Below are 27,770 nucleotides of genomic sequence, written 5' to 3'. Positions count from 1 at the left end.
GGGTTTTGTTTAGCTTCTAAGAACAAGTCCTTGCTTGCTACCATGGTGAGGGTCCTTGCCTTCAATTTGATAACCACATTGCCCATATTCTTGATTCCTGTGAAGCTGGGTCCAGAAACAGCTGGAGACTGAAGTGAGAGTGAGAGGAACAGGAAGAGGGATACAAAGGCTTAGGACAGTTTCATCCTGTGTGTCGATAATTACCATTAGGTTTATTTCAACACAACCTGCCTAATCTTGAACCTCAGACTGCAAGATCGCCCTTCCTGAACCTGTCTGCTCTTGGACTTCCCATTTGGTCTCATGTCTCTGTCCTGCCTAGTGCACCTCATTGGACAATCCCATTTCCTTCAACTAAAGCAGTTCCTTTAAAATAACAACTCCCACTGACAGGTTGTGAGCACATATTAGATGTCAGGTACTGTGTTAACTATTGTAAGTGTATTATCCCTACTGATAGTCCCAGAAGGTAGGCATTCCCATTTTACAGGTGAAAAAACCATCTCAGCAAATTTAGCAGCTTTACCACAATCACACAGCTAGACTGCAAATGAGCTGAGATCTAAATCCATTTATATGGTAACCAAGCCTGTGTTGTTAGTCATTGCCAACAACCAGGAGAGGCGGGGAGGACAGTGTTCAACTCTCTTCCCATTTTATAGGGGAGCAAGTTGAGTCTCAGAGCATGTCAGAATCACACAGCTGGTCTGTAGCAGAGCCAAGCCTAAAGCCAGATCCCCGTAAAGGCAACCTGGGTGGAGCTGTTACTCAGAGAGGTCACTGAAATATTGAGGGATGGTCTTCTGGTTCCTAAAGTGGGGAAAAACAGGAGATACTTTGAAATCTTGCGGAGGGATTTAAAATATTCACTAAAGGCTTTTTGGCAGAACCTAAGAAGCATCTGTGGAGACAAGGATGAGTCATCCCTGCCCCTGTCTACGGGAACCTTGAAATGCAAATACAGCGTGACAGAGTTGCAGGTGGAGTTGGCAAGGAGCACTTCCTGTTATATCAGGGAAGACTTCCTAGAGAGATGCATTTTCATTAGTCCTTGAAGGGTTGATATAATTGGAACAGAGGCGGTGGTGCCTGCATACCTGGTGAGCATATAGTCCTGACTTCAGACTGACACACACCAGATGGCTCTTGTGAGCCAAGCAAACAGTGGGGCAAACTTTATATGCTTTATGATGTTATTTTTAAAGTTATCCTTACTAATGGGAAGGGTGTGTTTGCTTGTTATGCTGCTGGATGAAATAAAGAGAAGAACGATCTATGTTGCAGACCTATGCTCATTACCCTGAGCTTAAGTTTCACCGTCTCCTCGCTTTAGGAGCCATCTATGTAGCTTTTTAGGCAGGGGTCTCTTCAGCAGTCTTCCTATGAGTTCCTGTTGAGAATATATCATCACCTGCGTTAAGTGTTCATCAGTGCTTTCCCATCCATTATGTCATTTAATCCTTACACAGTCCTCAAGAAGAAGATGGGCAGAAAGTATTTCCATTTCACAGAAGAGGAAATTGAGGACTCGACACAGGGGTGACAAGTAGGCTTCAATTCACATTGACTTCCTGGACTGCTGTATTGAGGGTTCTGAGGGGAGATCTAGGGGTTCCTGAAAACAAATGCTAATTACTAATTACGAATTAGTAATAGCTTACGGTGAATGGTGTCGGATTCCTGATCTCTGAAGAAGAAGATTTAACTTCAGGACTAGGGACCAGGCTTGATCATTCAAGAGCTTTTGTATAGCAGAGTTTTATTAAAGTATAAAAAGGGACAGAGAAAGCTTCTGACGGAGAGTGCCCCCCTAGGGTTAGCAAGGGAGTTATATACTCTTTTAATTAGTTATTACAATAAATCAAAAGAATGTGTCAAGGTTGTAAAGATCTTACTAGACCCACTCCCATAATTTACATTTTAAGATAACAGGATTAGCCAGAAGGTTTCAGGAAGGAGAAACTGTCCTTAAGCAGGACACATTGTTGTTATATAATCCTTAGTACAGAGTTTAAACTGAGTTTGTTGTGTAATCCTTAGTTCTAGGCTTAAAGGAAAAACACGTTTTATGAGTCTAAGACTAAGGAATGTAGAGAAAAAAAAAAAAAAAGGTGTTTGTCCTTTGCTTCTCCTTGAGAATTCCAGACCCCTATCTCCTCCTTGAGAGCCCCAGACCCCTTTCTCCTCTTCTGGGACCCCGGACTTCTTATCAACTTGCCTAGGAATTGACTCTCTCATAAGCAATGTCTGCCCTGGACACAGATAAGGAGGCAGGCACCTATGCTGGTGAGTAAAAGGTCTTAGATTTCCTAATTCCCAACTGGGGGGTTTTTCCACCACATGTTCCTCATAGAGGGCTTGTGGGAGGAGGTTCAGGTATATAGATACAAGTAGGAAATGGTACGGAGTAAATAAACGCTCAACGTGGTAGACTAAAAGTGGTCTTCCAAAAGATATCCATGTCCTAATCCCTGGAATCATGTTACCTTATATGGCAAAAAAAAAAAAAAGAAAAGAAAAAGTGTGTGCTGGGGGTCCTTTGTGGATATGATTAAGGATCTTGAGGTAGGGAAAGTATTCTGGATTATCCAAGTGGGCCCTAAATGCAATCATGTGTATATTCATAAGAGGGGGTCAGAAAGAGATTTCACAGAAGAGAAGGCGTAGATAAGGCAAAGGGAATTTTAGATGTTTCCACAAGCCAGGGATTGCTGATGAGAAGCTGGAAGTGACAAAGAATGGATTCTTCCTTAGGGCCTTTAGAGGATGTCCAGCCCTGCCAATACTTTGATTTTGGCCCAGTGGTGCTGACCTCAGATTTCTGGCCTCCAGAACTGTGAGAGCATATATTGCTGTTTTTTAAAGCCACCAATTTTGTGGCATATTGTTACAGCAGCCACAGAAAATGGATATACTCAGTTATATATTTTTATTGAGGTATAGTTGATATGCAATACTATATGTTTCAGGTATGCAACAGTGAGTCACCATTTTTAAAGGTTATACTCTCTTTATAATCGTAATGAAACATTGGCTATATTCCCTGTGATGTGTAATATACCCTTGCAACTTACAAACATAGGAGTTTGTACCTCTTAATTCCCTACCCCTCTCCTGCTCCTCCCCTACTCTCTCTCCGCTGGTGACCACTGGTTTGTTCTCTATATCTGTAGGTCTGTTTCTTTTTTGTTATATTCACTAGTTTCAGTTTTTAGATTCCACATGCAAGTGATATCATACCATATTTGTCTTTGACTTATTTCACTAAGCATAATATCCCCCAGGTCTATCTATGATGTTGCAAATAGTAAAATTTCATTCTTTTTCTTATAGCTAAGTAATATTCCATTGCGTATGTGTGTGCCCTACATTTTCTTTATCTACTAATCCACTCATGAGCACTTAGGTTCCTCCATATTTTGCCTTTTTTAAATAATGCTGCTATGAACTTTGTATACTCAAAGCAGTATATTTTCCCTCTCTTTGCACTTTCTGAGCTCTGGAAAATAAAGTGCACATGTATTGTGCAGCAAATAATATATATTTCCATATAAATCTCATTATCAATAGAAGAGACCTCCACTATGAGTGGATACCTTTAAAGCAGAATCTAATGTCTATAAAGATCATGCTTAGATGTTTACTGTATAAGGATGTTTACTCTACATGGATACTAATTAAAAATTAATCAGTCCGATCCATTTTCTACTGGAACAATTATTTGTCTGACGTTTTCTGCAGTTTATCTTCAATAGCCATGGTTGGGATAATAGCTTTGTAAACAAGTGTGAGCCTTTCATTCTAAGGAAACGGTTTGCCTCTATTTTAAGGGTGTTTTTCGATTGTTTGAAGGTGTTAGGGATTTTCCTCCTTCAGGAAGAGTCTGGTAAAGAAGCAAAAATTTGGCCTGCCCATGAAATTAGCACACAGAGGCAGGCTGAATATCCAAGGTCAGCAAACTGGAGGCAATAAATCATGTTATCTCAGCACATAGCCCATGGAGCCTAAATTGGAAAAAAAAAACATCCATTATGAGAAATGAAATTCTTAATAATGAAATCCTATTCATGAATGGATGTATGTTGGGGAGGTTATGAAACGTGACTTGGAAGAGGTTTGGAATGTTAATATTTGAGAATTCAGAAGATGACTGTCATAGATAATTGCAGTGCAAATAATAAATTGTGAGTCACTGCGCGCTTTTTTTTTTTTAATATTCTACTCATGTCACACTCAGGAGAAAACACCTGCTACAGAAAGATGCAGAAGACATGGAGCTATCAGGAAAATCACTGTCCAAAGAGCCTCAGGAAAGATTTCCCCCAGGCTGGACATCCTGGATGGGTTCTGGGTGCTTCACTGGGCTGACGTTAATCCCATCCCACCTCCATCCCCTTTCAGAGGAGCCTGAGGCACTGAGTTCTTGTGCAGTAAAAATCTTGCTCCTTGTCCTCTGCCCTTTCTCAGTGACCACACTGCTTCCTGGGACACTCACCGCTGCCTTGTCAAAGCCCAGCATGGGCCTCATCTTCAGCCTCCCTTAGGCACGTGCTGAATCACGTTAATCTATAACTGGTATTTATTGAATGGAATTAGGAAACAGGTTGCTTTACCCTTGGCTGGGTAAGAAAAAAGCTGTGTTTAGAGTGTGTTGATCTGGTTTCTTAGGCCCTACCTGAGTTACCCCAGGGAAACCAGTTTCAAGTTACCTTGGGACCAGAACAGACTGGACTGAGCAGGATTTCAGCAGCCCTTTAGTTAAGCCAAATCTTCTCTGGCCTAAAATAACCTCAAATCACTGTTGTCTTTATTTACAGAAAGCCTGGAAGAGTCCTACATGAGCTAATGTATCACATCACACACTTTCGTTACTATCCAGCACCACCGAACTCTATCCTAAGCAAGAGCAGTATTTAATCCCATAAACAAAACAGGTGGGTTTCCTGTTTTTGAGACTGGGTAATTTATTTTAGTAGCTGCAAAGTCCTGGGGTGGGGGTGAGGGGGGGAGGAGATTCCTTTCTCAGTATGGCTCTGAGAAGCCCCGTGGAGGTATAGCTGGTGAAATCCCTGCCTGCCAGCACAGGTGGTGCTTTTGGTCAAGAGCCTGCCTGCCATTGAAGGAGACGTGAGAGACGCGGGTTCAATCCCTGGGTCAGGAAGATCCCCTGCAAGAGTGCATGGCAACCCACTCCAGTATTCTCACCTGGAGAATCCCATGGACAGAGGAGCCTGGTGGGCTACAGTCCATGCGGTGGCACAGAGTCAGGACTCAGGTGACTTAGCACACGCAGGCAGACTAAGACCTACAGAGCTTCCATGTCTCGTCAGAGGCACTTCAGCTAGTAATTGGCCGAGTAAAGACTTGAAAGCTGTACCTCTTGACTCTCCACCCAGCTCCTCACACTGGCCCACATGTCCGCTTCAAGACCGCCCAACGTCAGCGCTCGTGGAGGAGGAAGCTGAAACAGGGAGAGATGGGGCTCTTGCCTCAGACCCTCCGTGGGGCTGATCACAGCTGGAGGCCTGGCCTCTAGTGCCCTGGATTCAGTCACAGGTCTTGATTCTCTCTGAATGTGCCCCACCCTGGGGGTATCCCAGTCCCGTGGGCAGTTCCTGGTTGGGTTTATGTGCAGCCTCCAAGGCCTGAGATAGTTGTCAGCGCCCGTGCTGCGGGCTTCACCGGCGTTCTCCACAGCAAAGGCGACCCGGATGCTGCGCTCCTAAACCCGTCCTGAGGGAGGCAGGGCACCTGTGGAACGTGGACACGAGTCCTGTCACTAGCTGAAATTAGGAACCGTGAGGCCCCGGGTTAACCGCCGAAGTATCACCTTTTCTCCTCGGTTCCTCCTCAACCTTGTCGGCCAGGCCGTAGGCTGTGGCTCCTGACATTCTTTCCTCCCTCACCTGCGTGGAAGCATCAGGTGGAATTGCGCCCCCGCGTGTTGTATGTTCTGTGCTGGCTCCGAGGTCGTAGCAGTGAACAGAAAGGACACGGCCCCTTCGCTCAGAGAGTCACAGACTGGAGGCACGGGCAGTTACAATACAGTGAGGGAAACTCTGAGCTGTAAAGCTGTGGGGTGTGGGCAACGACAGTCCCTTCAGCCTCGGGGTGGAGGGTGCTGGGAGACTTTGCAGGACTCATTCCCATCTTGCTCCTCCCATCCCCCCACCTCCTCTCACTGAAATCCCCTGAGTGCCTGTTATTTAAGAGATGTTGTCCCAGGTGTTATGGGGAGTTGGCTCCAGATTTCTGTGACCCTCCATTCTGAACTACTTTTTAAAACAAGTAAATCTTATCTCCTCCCATTTCCTGATGCATTTGTTTCCCCACCACCCAGGAACCCAGTTCCCTTCACTGCCTCCAGGTTGTCCAAAGTCGCTTATCATCCCACCTACCTGGCCTCTCCCTCCAAGAAGTTCCCCCAATCTCAGCATTTCCTCCAGCTCATGTCTGCCTGTTCCCAAACCCAAACTGCTGTTTTCTCAGACAGAGGCACGGGGATTAGATGAATTCTCTTTATTTTCCCTCTGTTGTAGGTTGAATGTGTCCACCTATAAGGTATGTTGAAGTCTGAACTCCTGGCACCTATGAATGTGACCTTATTTGGAAATGGGGTCTTTGTAGATACAATCAAGTTAAGATGAGCTCATACAGAATCAGGGTAAAACCTACTTCAGTGTCTTTATAAGAAGAGGGATGTTTGGACACACAGAGAGACACAAAGAGAGAATGCCACAAAGAGGCAGAGATTGATGTGCTCACAAACCAAGGAATAAGAATTGCCAGCAACCACCAAAAGATAGGAGGAGGCAAGGAAGAATCCTAGAATGCTCAGGGAGAGCATGGCCCTGTTTACACCTTGCGTACACCTTGATTTAGGACTTCCTCAAAGTCCTAAATTAGGAGCAGTCCTGATGTAAGACTTGCCTCTAGAATGAAATCAGACAGAGGATGAGATGGTTGGATGGCATCACCGACTCAATGGACATGAATCTGAGCAAACTCCAGGAGATGGTGATGGACAGGGAAGCCTGGTGTGCTGCAGTCCCTGGCATTGCAGAGAGTCAGACAGGACCAAACAACTGAACAACAACTAGAATTAAGTCACCCAGTCTAGTGCTTTGTTATGGCAGCCCTAGAGAACCAATACATCCTGCTGAAGGTGTTTACTTGTAAGGACAAAGGCATCTCTAATTCGTGGAATTTCAGGAGGTGTATGTCCCCTTCTTTGTGAATTGTCCCCACACACAGTCCTTGCTAAATCCCTTCATGATCATGGCAAAAACAAGCTATTCCATCACCGCCAACTGGTCAGGGTAGATAAGCAACCCAGAGCCATCTAAGCCCTTGAACAAGAACAACCAAATGGATTCCCTTTTTCAAAATTCTGAATGAAGAGGCACAGAGACGATGATAAGCGGGTAGTGGGTGCTGGGGCTGTAAACTCTTACAGGGTCAGGGCTGGAGTCAGTGTCACATGCTAGCAGAAGTAGTGGGGAAAAGCAGAGGGCCCTGCTCTACAGAGAGAAGAGGACCAATGTCCAGAGGCACAAACACGAGAGAGAAAATAGTGACCGTGGTTACCTTTGTTTTTGAGACGATCTCAGTGCTTAACTCTAGTCCCACAAAAGACTTTGCAGCAGGCAGTAGGGAGCCACAGAAGATTCAAGGGAGTGGCAGGGTTTCTGCCTATCATTTCATTTGGAGTTCTGCCCCTTCTACCATCTCACCCACTACTGCCCTAGCCAACTATCATCTCTACTGGTCAGATTCATCAGAAACTCAGTGGCCTTGGGAGTGAACTCAGTCCCTCCTGCTTAGGAAATCCAGATTTTGTCTGGATTCACCACCCAATCAAAGCACAGTGTGGAATTTTTTCATCTAGAAACTGAGATGACAACCAATTCAGCCTCTTATGGTCTCTGCTTCTATATTCTTGAACAACTTGCACCGGAGCAAGCCAGCTTAGCCAGTTACCATGGACACCACTCTGTCAGTATAATCAGAGCCGACAGGCAGCAGCTAACAGCAGATTTAACTAGTGTCTTGTCCTCTAGGGAAGGCACAGCTAAGGAAAATGTAGCTTTTCTCACTAACATAAATAGTTTAGTGTGCCGAACAGGGAGGTGAAGGAAAGAGGACAGTTCTATCAAATGTCACAAACCATGTTCTTTTTGAAACAAGGAGTAAATACTGGCTGGGGGAACCTTGATCATATTTGCTTTAAAGTCAGGAATATTCCAGAGTTGGCTCATGATCATTGTTTAGGCTGAGTTTTCCCTAAGATCTCAGGTTTTCTCAGTTTCTTCTGTACCTAGTAACATCCAACATTTATACAGCACTTATTATATGCACATTATGTGCATTTGTTCATTTAATCCCTACAACTACTCTGTGGAGTAGGTTTTATTACTAGTTCCATTTTGCAGATGAGAGTGCTAAGGTCTCTTCCACAAGCTCTAGCCTGATGCTTCTGGGGTCAATTGGCTTTCCTCAGAAAGTGATGTTTCAGTGTATTCCAGGAGCACAGAGCCTAGGAGAGGTGGATATGTAAACCAACAAATACAGCGCTCTGATGGATGGATATAGAAGGTAGAGAAGGGATTCTTGCTACACTAGAGTCAAGGTAGATGTATTACCTAATCCTCAGTGTTGCTGTCATGATTTGGAAACAACAAGAACATTTTCTTTAGGAGCAGGTATTTAAATGTGGGACTGCAATCAGGTGACTAAGACTCAAAACAGCAACTGGCAAAATATACTTCCTGCCTCACCTTCTTTCTCTTCCTATCCCTACCCCCCACCACACACACACCCGTATGAATCTGGTTAATCTAGCAAGTAAAATATAAGATGTGTGCTGTGTCCTCCCAACCCAGATCATATTAGCTGAGGTTTTTAGAGTACCTCACCACCAGATCTTGATAAATAGTACATAAAAGGAAGTGAAAGACTCACTTTCCGTTTTTAACTGTGAAGGTTTTTCAAAGATAGAAGACATGTAATCGAGCAAGACTTCTAAGCAATCCTTGTCCTGTCCCTCAACCTCCAGTTCTGAAAATCTGTGAGACTGGTGGTATTTAGAAAGCCGAGACTGCCGAAGCCTGGTGAGATAGCCGTGATGGGTCAGGAGGGTTGCCCTAATCCTATCTCCATCATCAGTAACTTGCAAGGTGATCTTGTGTAAGTCACTTCCCTCCCCGAGCCTCCCCATTTATTAACAGAGGAAGTTAGAAAAGTCCTTTGAGCTGGTTTATGAATTATGAAACCCACCCTCTACCCTACCCTATCCCCACCTCCCACCCCCCACCCCTGCCCAGGCTAAAGCAGGTCCCTAGGTTATATTCTTGGTGCTTTTCCTTGTTAGCACTTGTCATTTTACTTTTTCTTCTTCTTTTTTAAAAAAAAATTGATTTATTTATCAGTATTTGCCCTCTCCAAAATACTTGAACTCCACAGGAGCATCGATTGTATTATTCACCGCGATACTCATGTGTTTTAGCCTGTGTCTGGCACACATTAGGAACTCAGTAAACATTTGTTCCCTGAAGTGTTCCTAGCAAATACTCCTCCTCACCCCAGCCCCGCTGGCCTGGTATCAGAGAGCACTGGGGATTCCTAAGTGGTATCTGTGGGAATCTCTGTGCTAACAAACGTGTGGGTTTTTCTGTTTTTTTTTTTTTTCTCTCCCTGTTGTTATTGACATTGCAAAGGGTCACTTTGGTGCCGACATTGAAATGACTACAATGAGCCCCTGTTTCAAAAAAAAATTGCCCCTGTCCTTTCCAGGGCTATGGAAGAAACGAGGAGGCCAAATTCAGAAGTTGAGTCAGAACGAAGTCAGTTGCTGCCCATAGTGTAACAGTGATGATTAGTAAACCATAATGTGGAAATTTTTTTCCAAGCCAAGAATTGTTAAGCATTGTGCAGTTAGCACTTCTTAGAGTGGTGTATGAAGTTGAACCACTTTTGATTTCCTTTTGAAAACTATCACTTGAGCTGTATTCATTCATCAGTTCATTTGTTTGGACAGCACTTCTTTTTCAGGCTTTAGCACGTGCCAGACCTGGTGCAAAGCATGGTGAGGGACGTAAAGACAATGTGTGCCAGAAGCCCATGGCCAAGTACAGAGTCTACCCAAGGACTGCAAGGCTGACTCTAAGAGGGCAGTGTTTGTGAATCCATTTGATTAAAGTCTGTCTCTTGCTGCTGGACAGTAAAGCCCCAGGAAGCCAGGGGACAGCATTTTGGTCTTGCTCCATACTGAATCCCCAGTGCTAAATGGTGCCGAGTTTGTAGTTGTTGTTGTCGCTCAGTTGCTTAGTCGTGTCCGACTCTGCAGTCCCATGGACTGCTGCACGCCAGGCTTCCCTGTCCTTCACTATCTCCCTGAGTTTACTCAAACTCATGTCCACTGAGTCGGTGATGACATTCAACCATCTCATCCTCTGTCGCTCTTTCTCCTCCTTCCTTCAATCTTTCCTAGCATCAGGGGCTTTTCCACTGAGTCAGTTCTTTGCATCAGATGGCCAAAGTATCGGAGTTTCAGCTTCAGCATCAGTCCTTCCAATGAATATTCAGGACTGATTTCCTTTAGGATGGACTGGTTGGATCTCCTTGCAGTCCAAGGGACTCTCAAGAGTCTTCTCCAACATCACAGTTCAAAAGCATCAATTCTTTGGCACTCAGCTTTCTTTATAGTCCAACTCTCACAGTTCAGTTCAATTCAGTTCAGTCGCTCAGTCGTGTCCGACTCTTGTGACCAACTCTCACATCCATGCAATACTTCTGGAAAGATCATAGCTTTGACTAGACAGACCTTTGTCAGCAAAGTGATGTCTCTGCTTTTAATACGCTGTCTAGGTTTGTCATAGATTTTCTTCCAAGGAGCAAGTGTCTTAATTTCATGACTGTAATGGCTGTCTGTAGTGATTTTGGAGCCCAAGAAAATAAAGTCTGTCACTGTTTCCATTGTTTCCCTATCTATTTGCCATGAAGTGATGGGACCAGATGCCATGATCTTCGTTTTTTGAATGTTGAGTTTTAAGTCAGCTTTTTCACTCTCCTTTTTCACTTTCATCATGAGCCTCTTTAGTTCCTCTTCACTTTCTGCCATAAGGGTGGTGTCATCTGCATATCTGAGGTTGTTGATAATTGTCCCGTCAATCTTGATTCCTGCTTGTGCTTCATCCAGCCCTGGTGTTTCCCATGATGCACTCTGCATATAAATTAAATAAGAAGGGTGACAATATACAGCTTTGATGTACTCCTTTCCCAATTTTGAACCAATTTGATGTTGCATGTCTGGTTCTAACTGTTGCTCCTTGATCTGCAACAGGTTTCTCAGGAGGTAAGCAAAGTGGTCTGGTGTTCCCATTTCTTTATGAATTTTCCACAGCTTGTTGTCATCCACAGGGTCAAAGGGTTTAGTGTAGTCAATAAAGCAGAAGTAGATGTTTTTCTGGAGTTCCCTTGCTTTTTCTATGATCCAACGAATGATGGCAATTTGATCTCTGGTTCCTCTGCCTTTTCTAAATCTAGCTTATACATCTGGAAGTTCTCAGTTCATGTACTATTAAAGCCTAGCTTGAAGGATTTTGAGCATTAACTTGCTAGCATGTGAAATGGGGGCAATTGTACAGTAGTTTGAACATCTTTAGCACTGCCCTTCTTTGGGATTGGAATGAAAACTGACCTTTTCCAGTCCTGTGGCCACTGCTGAGTTTTCCAAATTTTCTGGTCTGTAGTAGACATCCAATGTATATTTGCAGAATGAGAAAAGGAGTGTCATCTAAAAGAGATTAAAGGGACCTCCCTGGTGGTCCAGTGGTTAAGAATCCACCTTACAATGCGGGGGACACTGGTTCGATCCCTGGTCAGGGAACTAAAATTCCACATGCTCTGGGACAAATAAGCCCACAGGCTGCAACTAGAGAGAAGCTGTTGCCTTCCGCAATGAAGATCTGGTATGCTGCAACAAAAAACCAACACAGCCGAAAGAAAAGAGAAAGTATCTGGCCCAGAAGGTCCCATAAGGAAATTCTACCGTATACTTACAGGAGTTCAGTTCAGTTCAGTTCAGTCACTCAGTCATGTCCGACTCTTTGTGACCCCATAAATTGCAGCACGCTAGGCCTCCCTGTCCATCACCATCTCCCGGAGTTCACTCAGACTCATGTCCATCAAGTCAGTGATGCCATCCAGCCATCTCATCCTCTGTCGTCCCCTTCTCCTCCTGCCCCCAATCCCTCCCAGCATCACAGTCTTTTCCAATGAGTCAACTCTTCGCATGAGGTGGCCAAAGTACTGGAGTTTCAGCTTTAGCATCATTCCTTCCAAAGAAATCCCAGGGTTGATCTCCTTCAGAATGGACTGGTTGGATCTCCTTGCAGTCCAAGGGACTCTCAAGAGTCTTCTCCAACACCACAGTTCAAAAGCATCAATTCTCCAGTGCTCAGTCTTCTTCACAGTCCAACTCTCACATCCATACATGACCACTGGAAAAACCATAGCCTTGACTAGACGGACCTTAGTCGGCAAAGTCATGTCTCTGCTTTTGAATATACTATCTAGGTTGGTCATAACTTTTCTTCCCAGGAGCAAGCGTCTCTTAATTTCATGGCTGCAATCACCATCTGCAGTGATTTTGGAGGCCAAAAAAGTAAAGTCTGACACTGTTTCTACTGTTTCCCCATCTATCTGCCATGAAGTGATGGGACCAGATGCCATGATCTTCGTTTTCTGAATGTTGAGCTTTAAGCCAACTTTTCACTCTCCTCTTTCACTTTCATCAGGAGGCTTTTTAGCTCCTCTTCACTTTCTGCCATAAGGGTGGTGTCATCTGCATATCTGAGGTTATTGATATTTCTCCTGGCAATCCTGATTCCAGCTTGTGTTTCTTCCAGTCCAGCATTTCTCATGATGTACTCTGCATATAAGTTAGATAAGCAGGGTGACAATATACAGCCTTGACGTACTCCTTTTCCTATTTGAAACCAGTCTGTTGTTCCATGTCCAGTTCTAACTGTTGCTTCCTGACCTGCATTTTTTAAATGAAAGAGATTTTAAAAACATGTTATGGAGGTTGGAGAGGTAGAGCTTAGTCTCAGCTGGAGACATCACCTGATCAAAACTGGCGGGGGGACTGTCAAAATTAGGGTTAGTGGTCCCACTGTTGCTCTCAGACCCATTTTACAGATGAGGAAACTGTCACAGAGAGGGAGAAGGATTTGCCCAGGGTCACACAGTGTTATTCTCTCTGCCCTCTGACTGATAAGGATAAGAGGCTTATGGAAGGTTCCTGATGGGAGAGACTGACTGTGGGGGAAACTGGGTCTTGTTCTGATGGGTGGGGCCATGCTCAGTAAGTCTTTAATCCAATTTTCTGTTGATGGGCAGGGCTGTGTTCCTTTCCTGTTGTTTGACTGGAGACCAAACTATGGTGGAGGTAATGAAGGTAATGGCGACCTCCCTCAAAAGGTCCCATGCATCCACTGCTGCACTCAGTTCTCCCAAGCCTGAGGCAGGCCAGCCCCGACCCACGCCTCTGCTGGAGACTCCTGGACTCACAGGCAAGCCTGGGTCAGTCTCTTGTGGGGTCACTGCACCTTTCTCCTGGGTCCTGGTGTGCACAGGTTTTGTTTGTGCCCTCCCAAAGTCTGTTTCCCCAGTCCTGTGCAAGTTCTGTAATCAAATCCCACTGGCCTCCAAAGTCAAATTCCCTGGGCAAATTCCATCCCTTTGCCAGATCTCCAGGTTGGGAAATCTGCTGTGGGTCCTAGAACTTTCTTAACAGTGCGAGAATTTGGTATAATTGTTCTGCAGTTTGTGCATCGTCTGCTCTGCGGCTCTATGGTGGGGTTAACGGCGACCTCCTCCAAGAGGGTTTATGCCGCACCTAGGATTGCTGCACCCAGAGCCCCTGCCTCTGCAGCAGGCAACTGCAGACCTGTACCTCCATAGGAGACACTCAAACCCTCGAAGGCAGGTCTGGTTCAGTCTCTGTGGAGTCTCCTGGTGCACACAAGGTTTTGTTTGAGTCCTCTGAGCATCTCTGGCAGGTATGGGGTTTGATTCTAAACACGATTTTGCCCCTCCTACCATCTTGCTGGGGCTTCTCCTTTGTCTTTGGATGTGGAGTATCTTTTTTTGGTGGGATCCAACATTCTCCTGTCGATAGTTGTTCAGCAGCGAGTTGTAATTTTGGAGTTCTTGAAGGAGAACTTGCCTTGTCTAATTCAATGAAACTATGAGCCATGCTGTGTAGGGTCGCCCAAGATGGATGGGTCATGGTGGAGAATTCTGACAAAATGTGGTTCACTGGAGAAGGCACTGGAAAACCACTTCAGTATTCTTGCCTTGAGGACCCCATGAACAGTATGAAAAGGCAAAAAGATATGACACTGAAAGCTGAACTCCCAGATTGGTGGGTGCCCAATATGCTACTGGAGATGAGTGGAGAAATAACACCAGAAAGAATGAAGAGATGAAGCCAAAGCGAAAACAATGCCCAGCTGTGGATGTGACTGGTGATGGAAGTAAAGTCCGATGCTGTAAAGAACAATATTGCATAGGAACCTGGAATGTTAGGTTCATGAATCAAGGTAAATTGGAAGTGATCATACAGGAGATGGCAAGAGTGAACATCAACATTTTAGGAATCAGCTAACTAAAATGGACTGGAATGGGTGAATTTAACTCAGATGACCATTATATCTATTACTGTGGGAAAGTATCCCTTAGAAGAGATGGAATAGCCATCGTAGTTAACAAAAGAGTTGAAAGTGCAGTACTTGGGTGCAGTCTCAAAAATGACAGAATGATCTCTGTTCATTTCCAAGGCAAATCATTCAATATCACAGTAATTCAACTCTATACCCTGACCAATAATGCTGAAGAAGCTGAGGTTGAATGGTTCTATGAAGACTCACAAGACCTTCTAGAACTAACACCCCAAAAAGATGTCCTTTTCATCATAGGGGACTGGAATGCAAAAGTAGGAAGTCAAGAGATAGCTGGAGTAACAGGCAAATTTGGCCTTGGAGTACAAAATGAAGCAGGGTAAAGGCTAACAGAGTTTTGCCAAGAGAATGCGCTGGTCATAGAATCACCATTTTCCAACAACACAAGAGACGACTCTACACATGGACATCACCAGATGGTCAATACTGAAATCAGATTGATTATATTCTTTGATTAGATCCCTTGGAGATGGGAAAGGATTACCCACTCCATTATTCTAGCCTGGAGAATTCCATGGACTGTAGAGTCCATGTGGTCACAAAGAGCTGGACACAACTGAGCTACTTTCACAACATATTCTTTGCAGCCAAAGATGGAGAAGCTCTATACAGTCAGCAAAAACAAGACCGGGAGCTGACTGTGGCTCAGATCATGAACTCCTTATTGCCAAATTCAGACTTAAATTGAAGAAAGTAGGGAAAACCACTAGACGATTCAGGTATGACCTCAATCAAATCCCTTATAATTATACAGTGGAAGTGACAAATAGGTTCAAGGGATTAGATCTGATAGAGTGCCTGAAGAACTATGGACTGAGATTCTGACATTGTGCAGGAGGCAGTGATCAAGACCATCCCCAAGAAAAAGAAATACAAAAAGGCAACATGGTTGTCTGAGGAGGCCTTACAAATAGCTGAGAAAAGAGAAGCTAAAGGCAAAGGAGAAAAGGAAAGATATACCCATTTGAATGCAGAGTTCCAAAGAATAGCAAGGAGAGATAAGAAAGCCTTCCTCAGGGATCAATGCAAAGAAATAGAGGAAAATAATAGAATGGGAAAAACTAGAGATCTCTTCAAGAAAATTAGTGATACCAAGGGAATATTTCATGCAAGGACAGAAGTGTTGTGGACCTAACAGAAGCAGAAGATATTAAGAAGAGATGGCAAGAATACACAGAAGAACAATACAAAAAAGATCTTCAGGACCCAGATAACCATGATGGTGTGATCACTCACCTAGAGCCAGGCATCCTGGAATACGAAGTCAAGTGAGCCTTTGGAAACATCACTACGAACAAAGCTAGTAGAGGTGATGGAATTCCAGTTGAGCTATTTCAAATCCTAAAAGATGATGCTGTGAAAGTACTGCACTCAATATGCCAGCAAATTTGGGAAACTCAGCATCATCTGGTCCCATCAATCATGGTAAATAGATGGGGAAACAATGGAAACAGTGACAGACTTTATTTTGGGGGCTCCAAAATAATTGCAGATGGTGACTGCAGCCATGAAATTAAAAGACACTTGCTTCTTGGAAGAAAAGCTATGACCAACCTAGACAGCATAGTAAAAAAGCAGAGACATTACTTTGCCAACAAAGGTCCATCTAATCGAAGCTATGGTTTTTCCAGTAGTCATGTATGGATGTGAGAGTTGGACTATAAAGAAAGCTGAGCACCAAAGAATTGATGCTTTTGAACTGTGGTGTTGGAGAAGACTCTTGAGAGTTCCTTGGACTGCAAGAAGATAAAATCAGTCCATCATAAAGGAGATCAGTCCTGAGTATTCACTGGAAGGACTGATGCTGAAGCTGAAACTCCTATACTTTGGCCATCTGATGCAAAGAACTGACTCGATGGAAAAAAACTGACTCATTGTTGGGTAAGACTGAAGGCAGAAAGAGAAGGGGACGACAGGAGATGAGATGATTGGATGGCATCACTGACTCGATGGACGTAAGTTTGAGCAAGCTCTGGGAGTTGGTGATGGACAGGGAGGCCTGGCGTGCTGCAGTCCAAGGGGTCACAAAGAGTTGGACACGATTGAGCAACTGAACTGAAAAGAACTGAACTGAACTGAACACAGTGTTATGGGCTGCATTTTGCCCCTCTCCTCAATTCATATATGGGAGTCTTAACTCCTAATACCTTAGAATGTGACTGAATTTGGAAGTAGAGTCTTTAAAGAGAGAAGTTCAAATGAGGTCATTTTAGGGCCCTAACCCATTATGACTCATGTTCTTATAAGAAGAGGAGATAGGGTGCAGATAACATGCACGGAGGGAATGTGAAGACACAGGAAGAAGATAGCCATCTGAATCCAAGGAGAGAGGCCTTAGGAGAAACAACCCTGCTGCTGCTAAGTTGCTTCAGTCGTGTCCAACTCTGTGTGACCCCGTAGACGGCAGCCCACCAGGCTCCCTTGTCCCTGGGATTCTCCAGGCAAGAACGCTGGAGTGGGTTGCCCTTTCCTTCTCCAATGCATGAAACTGAAAAGTGAAAGTGAAGTCGCTCAGTCATGTTTGACCCTCAGCGACCCCATGGACTGCAGCCTTCCAGGCTCCTCCATCCATGGGATTTTCCAGGCAAGAGTACTGGAGTGGGGTGCCATTGCCTTCTCCACAGGAACAACCCTACTGACACCATAATCTTGGATTCTGGCCTCTAGAATTTTGAGAAAAATTAATTTCTGCTGTTTAAACCAGCCAGCCTGTGGTACTTTGTTATGGCAGCTCTAAGCCAACTAATATACATGGTAAATAATGGCAAAGTTTGGACTAGAAGCCAGGTCTGCTGAGTGTGTGTCTTCAGTCCTTTACATGGCCTCCTCCAGCTGGCCCATTTGGTACTCTCTCCACCACCCACTGCTGAGGAGGACGATGACAATGACAATGGCAGCTAACCCATATACAGTGCCTATTAGGTTCCACGCACTCCTCTAAGAACTTTATGTACAATGGCTCATGTAATTCTCCCAACAGCCCTGTGAAGTAAGTACTATTGTTTTCCCACTTTTATATTTTACAGATTAAGAAACTGAAACACAAAGAGATTGAGCAACTTGCCCAAGATCATATGACAACTCAGTGCTGGCACTGGGATTCAGGCCCAGATGGTCCGCTCCAGGAACATGCCCCCTACCATTAGACTATTCTCCAGTGCTATGTCAACACGCTGAGCCAGAGGCATTTTCAAAGATGAGAGGTAAGGATGGCATTTCAAGGCCTCACTGGGTTTGCTTTCCTTCAGCCACTAGCTAAGGATATACCCATCCCAATCTGAAGAAGCTCAATAGAGGCATTAAAAAAAAAAAAAAGACAGACTCGAGAGTGAAACAACCAAACAGCTTCTGCCAAAGCACTTTGAGGTAAGAGACATGGGTTAGAATCCTTTCTCCACCACTTACCAGCTGAGTGATTTGGAGTTTATGGAATCAGTCTGAAACACAGTTTCTCCTTCTGGAAACGTAGTAAGTGATCAATAGACAGAGCTCTTATTAAGCGCAATGACCATGCCCAAAGGCTCTCTCCTCTGTGAAACCTTGCCCAGTGTCTCATCCTAGGGTGTTCAACTTGATTGCTTGCTCCACTGGCTCTCAAGGGAAGTTGCTTGCACTTCTATTTGCCACTTAATTTGTCCTTCCTTGTATCATAGAAGTTGATGACACACCTATCCATCCACCCATCCACTCGGTAAAATTGTACCAAGCATTTTCCATGTCCCAGTGCTGTGCCAGGCACCAGGAGTTCACAGGTGGATACAATAAGGCCCCAGCCTCAAAGACCTTGGGCTTTTGGGGCAACTCCGGACTGGATGTTCCTAATAGGTAGTGGCACTATAATAATAATAGTAACAGTCAAGCTTTACAATTATACCATATTACAATATTTATCACAGGAAAAACCAGCACTTTGTTTTTTTTCTAGACATTTATTTTATGGTTTAGAACTATTATAGCAGAATAGAGGAGACGTAATTCTTTCAATGTTTTTCCAATTTAACTTCCAAAGGTTTGGTTTGGCAACAGATACATTAAGGAATAATTGCAAAGACTATATTAAGTGCTGGGTTAGAAGAAGCCCTAGTGTTTTCTGGAGGCTGAGGTAGGTGAGCCCCATTTCCCCAGTGGACTCCCAAGGGCAGAAGCTAAGTCTTCACCTAGCTTCATATCTGTCCTTCAGGCTGAATAGAGGTTAGGTGTCAGCTACTTCGGTGCAGTTCACAAAAGGATGTGGGGAGTGCGGATGGCGGCTCTTCCCAATCCATCTGAGAGATGGAACTCATATATTTTTTTCTTTTGCTGAGGAAACAGAGCCCCAGAGGTGAAAGAGACTTGCCGAAGGTCACAGGAACAGAGTAGCAAATATTTTAATAGTTAACATTTATTGGTTCCTTCTTATGTCAAACATTGGCTAAGGGGCTTTACATGCTTTATCTTGTTTAATCCTTCTGACAATTCTGTGAAATAAGTACCCTCATTTTCTCCATTTCACAGATGTGGAAATTGTATGCCAAAGCCTTTGACTGTGTGGATCACAATAAACTGTGGAAAATTCTGAAAGAGATGGGAATACCAGACCACCTGAACTGCCTCTTGAGAAACCTATATGCAGGTCAGGAAGCAACAGTTAGAACTGGACATGGAATGACAGACTGGTTCCAAACAGGTAAAGGAGTACGTCAAGGCTGTATGTTGTCACCCTGCTTATTTAACTTCTAGGCAGAGTACATCATGAGAAACGCTGGGCTGGAAGAAGCTCAAGCTGGAATCAAGATTGCTGGGAGAAATATCAATAACCTCAGATATGCAGATGACACCACCCTTATGGCAGAAAGGGAAGAGGAACTGAAAAGCCTCTTGATGGAAGTGAAAGAGGAGAGTGAAAAGTTGGCTTAAAGCTCAACATTCAGAAAATGAAGATCATGGCATCTTGTCCCATCACTTCATAGGAAATAGATGGGGAAACAGTGGCAGACTTTATATTTTGGGGCTCCAAAATCACTGCAGATGGTGATTGCAGCCATGAAATTAAAAGACGCTTACTCCTTGGAAGGAAAGTTATGAGCAACCTATATAGCATATTGAAAAGCAGAGACATTACTTTGCCAACCAAGGTCCGTCTAGTCAAGGCTATGGTTTTTCCAGTGGTCATGTATGGATGTGAGAATTGGACTGTGAAGAAAGCTGAGCGCTGAAGAATTGATGCTTTTTTTTTTTTTTAGTTTTTTTATTTTTTAAATTTTAAAATCTTTAATTCTTACATGCGTTCCCAAACATGAACCCCCCTCCCACCTCCCTCTCCATAACATCTCTCTGGGTCATCCCCATGCACCAGCCCCAAGCATGCTGTATCGAATTGATGCTTTTGAAGTGTGGTGTTGGAGAAGACTCTTGAGAGTCCCTTGGACTGCAAGGAGATCCAACCAGTCCATTCTAAAGGAAATCAGCCCTGGGTGTTCTTTGGAAGGAATGATGCTAAAGCTGAAACACCAGTACTTTGGCCACCTCATGCGAAGAGTTGACTCATTGGAAAAGACTCTGATGCTGTGAGGGATTGAGGGCAGGAGGAGAAGGGGGCTACAGAGGATGAGATGGCTGGATGGCATCACCGACTCGATGGACATGAGTTTGAGTGAACTCCGGGAGTTGGTGATGGACAGGGAGGCCTGGAGTGCTGCGATTCATGGGGTCGCAAAGAGTTGGACACGACTGAGCAAGTGAACTGAACTAAGAAACGGTTTCACAAGGCCATCTAGCTATTAAACAGCCAAGTCCCGATTTGCACTCGGCAGATGGTGCTTGACGTTGGAATAACAGCCAGATCCTGGATCTGTACTAGAGGCAGGATGAGGCATGCGGACAGGTGGACATCTACCTGGGCAAGCAGTGCACAGCCTTGGCCAGCGGCTCTTAGCACCCGGCGTGGGCGAGGCATGGGCGGGGCCTCCGACTCGCAGTTCTCCACTAGCCTCCCTGGCGGCGCGAGACTCCCGCCCCCAGCCGAGCGGAGGGCATGGATTGGCTCTTTCGAGGCCGATTGACGGCGCAGCGCTCGAGACAGGGACGCGGTGGAGGCGGAGTCACAGAAGGAAGTGGGAGTAGAGACGGCTCGAGGCGGGCTGGCCAGCGGGCCGCCGCCGCCACTTTGTCGAGTCGCCGTCGCCACTGGGGAGATGGAGGGGCCGGGATTGGGCTCGCAGGTGAGTGCGGTTGGGCGCAAGCGTCTCAGGGGCCCGGCGGGTGGCCGAGGGGAGGAAGAGACGGAGGGCTTGGGTGTGAGTTAGCTCCCAGAGGGGCCTCAGGGAGCGGAGGGGCAGGGTCCAGGGAGGGGGAAACCTGGAAACGCCGAGAATGATGCAGGGAATTCTCTCTGAGGCGACCGAGAAGAAAAGGCGAAGACACAGGGTGAGTGCCATACCGGCTCTTCCGCATCCATCCACCTTAAGGCCGGTACTGCTCTGGGGCCTGGGAGGAGAGGGAAGCCGTTCCTGGGAGAGGTGTCAGGTGACACACCTGAGTTGGACCAGCCCTTCATGACCTTGGCCTGAAGTCTGTGAGGTTCTCTTCATTTCTTTTTAGGCCGAGGCGCCTGGGAACCTGCCTTCGCCCCACCCAGCCCTGTTCTAGCTCCCTGTTGCCATATCCTTGCTTACTCCTTGAAAGATCTGAGGCTGTTTGTTTAGGCCGGAGAAAACGGGGTGGAGAGGGAGGTGCGTGATAGCTGTCTGCAAAATCCCAAAGGACTCTGTGTGTGGCGGAGGTCGTGCTGGAAGCCAGATGTAGTTTCAGAAAACAGAAGGGGCCAATGGGGAGTGACAGGAGGTACATGTTAGCTCCAGGAGAACTAGATTTTTGTCCTTTTTGTTTATGGTCCTGACTGGCATATTATAGCTGTTTACTTAGTATTTGTTGAATATATGAAAAATACTCTGGTTCAGCCAGGGTCTAGTGAGTTCTTAGCATATATATGCCAAATGCTTTTGTGTGCATTATTAGTTACAGAATTGAAACATCCTTAAGAAGGTGATAGAATCCCCGTTTACAGATGAGAAAACTGAAGCTGTCTTCAGCTGGAGTGAATTGGGTAGCAGATTTTTCTGTCCCTAAGTGAGACTCAACCAGTTTGAGATGATTGGCTCAGTGGGCCTCTTTAAAAAACATCTTTGTCATCTTGAGAATGTTCCTCATGCTCCCCTTTTCCCTCCATTCTTTCAGCAAGCTGATGTAAGATTAAGTGAGGAACAAAACAGGAGGGAAGTTGTCAAATGTTCTTGAATTTTGATAGAATAAAAAAGGTTTGCAGGCAGACCAGATATTACAAAAGAGGGTAGAACCTTCACATGGAAACTGTCTCCTTTGTTTGTTTTCTTCCCCCTTAGAGTTTCAAGGAAAAGTTAGTAGGAGTGATTATCATATCTTAATTACTACCACTCATTTACAGAAGCCTTTAAGTGCTTAAACTTCATTACCTGGTGCTTCAGGAAAGATAGCCCTGCTTGAATTCCCTGCCACATGGAGGGAGAGCATGATTCAGAGGTTGAGATTAAATGGGACAAGGTAGAATCGTTGTTGTTGTTAATAATAATTGCTATTAACTTTTTCAATAATAACATAAAGAGCTTACCTACGATGCTCTACAGCTTGCAAAATACTTCTGTATTCTTAATCCTCACTGTGACTCTGTGTGGTGGGGAGGGATTGTTGCTTAAGTTTTAGAGATTAGAATTGAGGCTCAAAAAGTTGGGAGTCATGGAATTTCCCTGGAGGTCCAGTGGTTAGGACTCAGTGCTTTTCACTGCCATGGCTCAGGTTCATTCCCTGATTGGGGAACTGAGGATCCTGCAAGCTTTGTGGTGAGGCCAAAAAAAAAAAAAAAAAAGTCATTTGTTAAAAGTCAAATAGCTGTTAAGTGACAGAGCCAAGACCTCATTCATTCTACCAGGGGTTAAGCATTGTTACAGGTACTGGAGATTAATTGGTGAACAAAACAGACAAGAACATTCCTGCTCTGGTTGAATTTGGTTCCTCTGATTCCAGCTGAAAGGTTTTTTACCAGCATTTGCCTTTATTCTCTGGACCCCAGTTTCCTCTCTGACCTCATTTTTTATTAATACTGCTTTCTTGCTCAATCAACCAAAGCCACACTAGCCCCAAGGCCTTTGTACTTACTATTTGCTCTATCTGGAAAACTCTTCTCATATATTCACATGGCTTACTCCCTCCACTTTTGTAAAGTCTGGACACAAATGTCATGGCAATGTTGGCAGGCCCTCCCCATCATAACCACTATCTGCAGCATTCCCTAACCCCCTTCCTTCCTTTATGTTTCTTCTCCGCATTTAATGTCATTAACATACTCTGTAAATAATTGCCTAGTGAATAAACTTGGATACTTAACTCTGTTAATGCCATGAGAAATTTTAGTGGTTATCTGTCCAATCTCTCTTTCTGTCTTTATTTGATAATCGTCAGGATTTTGAGCCTCATGAGAGTTTAAATATGGTTTTCTAGCTCTTGGTTTTCTCTTTAGTTAATTAACTTTAATGGTACTTATATACTATTTAGAAAAAGTAATTGGATTCAAGATATCTCAAGAGGTGAGAAATACCTCTTATATCTTAAGATGTTCCAGTCATCTACTGCTGCTGCTGCTAAGTCACTTCAGTCGTGTCCGACTCTGTGTGACCCCATAGACGGCAGCCCACCAGGCTCCCCCATCCCTGGGATTCTCCAGGCAAGAACACTGGAGTAGGTTGCCATTTCCTCCTCCAATGCGTGAAAGTGAAGTCGCTCAGTTGTGTCCGACTTAGCGATCCCATGGACTGCAGCCTACCAGGCTGCTCCGTCCATGGGAGTTTCCAGGCAAGAGTACTGGAGTGGGTCGCCAGTGCCTTCTCCAAATCATCTACTACTGTGTAACAAACCACCCCAAATCATAGCAGTCAGGATTTTGGCCAGCGGAAAGCAGGGATGGTTTGTTTCTGTTCCACCATGTCCGGAGCCTCTGCTGGAAAGACTTGTCCCCTGGGATGACTCGGGCTAATATCATTTGGTGGTACCCTCAGTCACATGTCATGATGATTTTGAGCAGGGACACCTGCACGTGGCCTGGGCCTCTGGACAGCATGGTGGCAGGGCTCCAAGAGTGAACATTTCAAGAGACAGAAAGAGGAAGCTGCCGGTTTCTGAGGCCTGAGCCTGCCGAGTATCACTGGCCAGGTGTCACTTCTGTGGTATTTTATTATTGAAGTAGTCAGAGAGCTCAGATTTGAGAGGGAGGGACATAGATTCTTTCCTCTTGATGGAGAAGTATCAAAGAACTTGGGGACTTTGTTATAATAATCACCACAGATGTATTCATAGCTGTCTTATAGAACTTTATAATATCTTGTTCTGCTTTTTCTGCTCTGTGTAGAGGAGAGTATTCAGCTAGCTACAAGTCTTTTTTTTTTTTTTTTCTGGTATCCCTGCCCCTCCTTTTCTTTTTCTTATTTTGTACTGTGTTTGTTGTGTTCAGGGCCATATCAAGGTGTTTCTCAAACAGTGACCGACACATTGAGTAGGCATTCAAGAAACACCTGGTGAACGAATGAATGGATTGTAGCAAGAATTTTGTCTTATTCATCCTTTATCCCTAAGTACCTAGTACCCTGATTGGTATATAGTAGGTGTTCTTTCAGAGAAGGCAATGGCACCCCACTCCAGTACTCTTGCCTGGAGAACCCCATGGACAGAGGAGCCTGGTAGGCTGCAGTCCATGAGGTCGCTAAGAGTCGGACACGACTGAGTGACTTCACTTTCACTTTTCACTTTCATGCATTGGAGAAGGAAATGGCAACCCACTCCAGTGTTCTTGCCTGGGGAATCCCAGGAATGGGGGAGCCTGGCGGGCTGCCGTCTGTGGTGTCGCAGAGAGTCAGATACGACTGGAGTGACTTAGCAGCAGCAGCAACAGCAGCAGGTGTTCTTTACATTTCCCTGAGTGAATGATTAATGGAAACTCTTATGAGTTTGGTGGTGTCTATTGCTCAGCCTATTCTGTTACCTTAATATTGTAGGCAGTCATATTATCAGTTAGGCTTCCACTGCCACGAAGGGTGTTTGTTTATGCAGTGATGCCTTTACCAGTACACATGTCAATAGTAACTACTGTAACAGCTCTTCTTAGAACCGTAAACATGGATTTGGAAATAACTTTATAGCTACATTGATCTCCTCCTTTCATTTTACAAATGTAGAAACTGAAGCCCCAAATCAGGTAGATGATTAGCAGCCATCATACAGCCAACCTGAAATCTGAGACTTGGACCTTGTTCTCAGGGAGATTTTTCCTTTCAACATGGTAAAAAGGAAACCACTAGAGAAAACTTAAAAAACATTTTGTAAGCTAACCAGCAAGTAGTTTCTAAGAAGGGTGTAGGATCACAACAAACTTTGCTTTAACCTTTGTGTTGGGACTCCATGGTTGTTTTCTATAATCATTTTATGTGACTGTCCCTGAAGTTAACCTCCCCCCAAAGCAGGTCATTTCCTTTCTCACCTGTAGCTCTACGGCAGAATTTTGAGAGGGAGTGGTATCTAGAGCAAAGAACATAGCTTACAGCTGTGTCCTCTAAGCTTTTTTGATCATGCAGGCCTGTCAGTAGAGCAGTTTTGGGCTTGCACCCCTAGAGTAAAGCACCCCGCAATGTGAAAAGCAGGAATTAAAGTTTTCATGGTTGTAAAATGACCTGTATTGTGAGATTAAGGGAATGATGAGAGGCACGTGCACTGCATGCTGGCTGGAAGCTCAGGCTTCCAGCTGCACAGTCCAGATCATCCAGATACTACTGACCGCAGTTTGCTGTCCCTTGTTGGCCCCTGACCAGTTAACTTACGTGTTAACAGGGACAGTCCTGGGGCATGTGGTGAGCTGGGACGTAAAAAGTTCAGCTCCCTCTGTTTGATGTACCTGGGGCCTGGGAGAAGGAGCCAGTCTCCAAATCCATATTGTCATGTTATTACCGGATTTGACAGTATGTCTCTAAATTATACTCATAAGTGAATAGCTCAGTATATACTCATGGTAAGGTTTTGAATTAAAAATACTAAATATAAGTCTGCTTCAGATCAGCATTTTTGATAATTTGAAATTTTTTTGGAGGAAGGCTGGCCTTTTGTTAGATCAGATTAGACCGTCTCTGTTTCACTTCTTGTGGCCAGTGGAGAGCACCTGTTATGACAAGGGTCAGCTCTGCCATTGTCTTGTTTGCTTGTACTTGTATCAGTACTACTGTTACTATTTCAGTTCATCGTTTCTTTGGAGTAATCAGTGTAAGCCACTTGCTTATTTGGGGAAGGATAGTTTTAAAATTAGTTAGTAGTTAAAATTAGGTAATATACCTTGAGAATTACTTAGCCTGATGAATACCACAGAATGGTAAAGGTCCCATTGTAACCCCTCTGGGTGTGGGCTTTTACGCTGCCCCTAAGTTACCTTGTAAACAGACCGTGAGGAGTGACCTGCTTGATATACAGATTGCATGAGTCTTCCAGGGCTAAAAACTCATAAAGATTAAAGAAGACAAATTTATAAACTTTTTTGGCTTTCCCTCCCCCCTTTCTAAAAAATACAGAAGTTATTATAATAGCAGCTTTAACATTTTCTTCTGTTAGACTGAATGGGTTACTGAGTGCTTGGCCTTGAGTGCACTTGCCTCACTTTGGAGACCGTTGGCTTTGAAACCAGGCTTTGAGTTTATGTAATCCTCTTTAGCTTTTACTCTGATTTGGCTTTAGGCAAAAACGACGTGAACACAAAGTACCTCCTATTATCTACTCTTGGTCACCAATTTTTGCCGTTCCATCACATACTGCTTCAGTTATCACTTGAAGTATCTCTTTGTCTCTGACTTAGCTGCCCCATTAGACTTAAGCTCCTAGAGGATACGCACTGATGCCTTGTGTTCCTAGCATAATGCTCATAAAAACACAGTAATTAATTGCTGAATAAACTGTTCATAATAAATAAATAAATGCTCTTTATATTGAAATGTGTAATCCTCCTCAACTTTCTGCATGAAAAATGAAACTGATGTCCTTAAAGCCCTGAGGCATAATGAGAAGTAATACATTTTAATCTATATAATATACAACATTTATTTGTGATGAAGAATCTGTATATAAAGAAAGGCTTAATCTTCTTAATGTATTAATGGAAAAAAGATACACAATCCACTAGAAGAACAGACTATGAAAAGGCAACCCACAAAAGAGAAAATATGAGACAATAAATGATAAACAAAAAATGCAAAGCAAGATGCCATGTTTTTTAGCCATCAGATTGGAAAGATTGTAAAAAGATTGATAATAATCAGTTATGGGGAGGTTTTGGGGAAAAGGAACACTTAATACTTGCTGCTGGGAATGTGAATTAGGGAAGATAATTGGTCAATATCTGTTTATGTTTAAAATACATATGTATTTTTTTCACCCAGCAGTCCTGTGTTGGTGAATCAACGTTAGAGAATGTATACAATGTTAATTATAGGGTTGTTTAGAGAGCGAATGCTGAAATCAGCTTGCATGTCTGACGTCTAACTATGCTAGATCTTTACAATGGAATAAGATTCAACTATTATTTACTGACCCCAGGGCTGTACATGATATATTGTTAGGTGAGACAGGCAAGTTGATGAATAATTATATAATCAAATCCCATGTTTGAAGATGTTTTGTTAAATATAAGAAAATCATAAAAACCTGTGTATGCTCTATGATGTTATATATATTAAAGTATATACAGATAGTGAGGAAAGATATATACCAAAGTGTTAATACTAGTATCTCTACTGGTACAAGATTGGAAGGGAGAGTCCAGAATATCAGCTAAAGTGTTCATGTCTGTATTGCTGGAGCTTTAAAATGAGTGTGAATTACTTTATGATTTAAAAAAATTTAAGTTTTATATAAAAAGCAGACTGATTTCTCTGTCATCTCCATCTGCTGTATATTGAGACTGTAGAAATTCTGAGTAGAGTTTAACTC

The 27,770-nt window shown here is 44.0% G+C and overlaps 2 protein-coding genes across 4 annotated transcripts in view; one reads left to right on the top strand and one right to left on the bottom strand.

Moving 5' to 3' along the window:
* The window catches only part of LOC138427280 (mas-related G-protein coupled receptor member X2-like), a 63,269-nt gene extending 57,378 nt beyond the window's left edge, over positions 1-5,891 (bottom strand). The window contains exon 1 of the mRNA XM_069566626.2: positions 5,831-5,891. Coding sequence (XP_069422727.2) covers positions 5,831-5,891 — 61 coding nt within the window. The remainder of the gene's footprint in view (positions 1-5,830) is intronic.
* Positions 5,892-20,736: 14,845 nt separating this feature from the next.
* The window catches only part of ZDHHC13 (zinc finger DHHC-type palmitoyltransferase 13), a 55,488-nt gene continuing 48,454 nt past the window's right edge, over positions 20,737-27,770 (top strand). Inside the window, exon 1 of one of the 3 annotated variants that reach the window (XM_069565344.1) lies at positions 20,737-20,944. In XM_069565344.1, coding sequence (XP_069421445.1) covers positions 20,918-20,944 — 27 coding nt within the window. In that variant the 5' untranslated portion in view covers positions 20,737-20,917. The remainder of the gene's footprint in view (positions 20,945-27,770) is intronic. The other 2 variants (XM_069565346.1, XM_069565347.1) reach the window with 2 other exon arrangements.

This window comes from Ovis canadensis, chromosome 21 (genome assembly GCF_042477335.2).
Source record: "Ovis canadensis isolate MfBH-ARS-UI-01 breed Bighorn chromosome 21, ARS-UI_OviCan_v2, whole genome shotgun sequence".
In the NCBI taxonomy this organism is placed as follows: Eukaryota; Metazoa; Chordata; class Mammalia; order Artiodactyla; family Bovidae; genus Ovis; species Ovis canadensis.
Note: the sequence above shows the minus strand (reverse complement) of the source record. Positions and strands in the feature narration are given on the sequence as shown.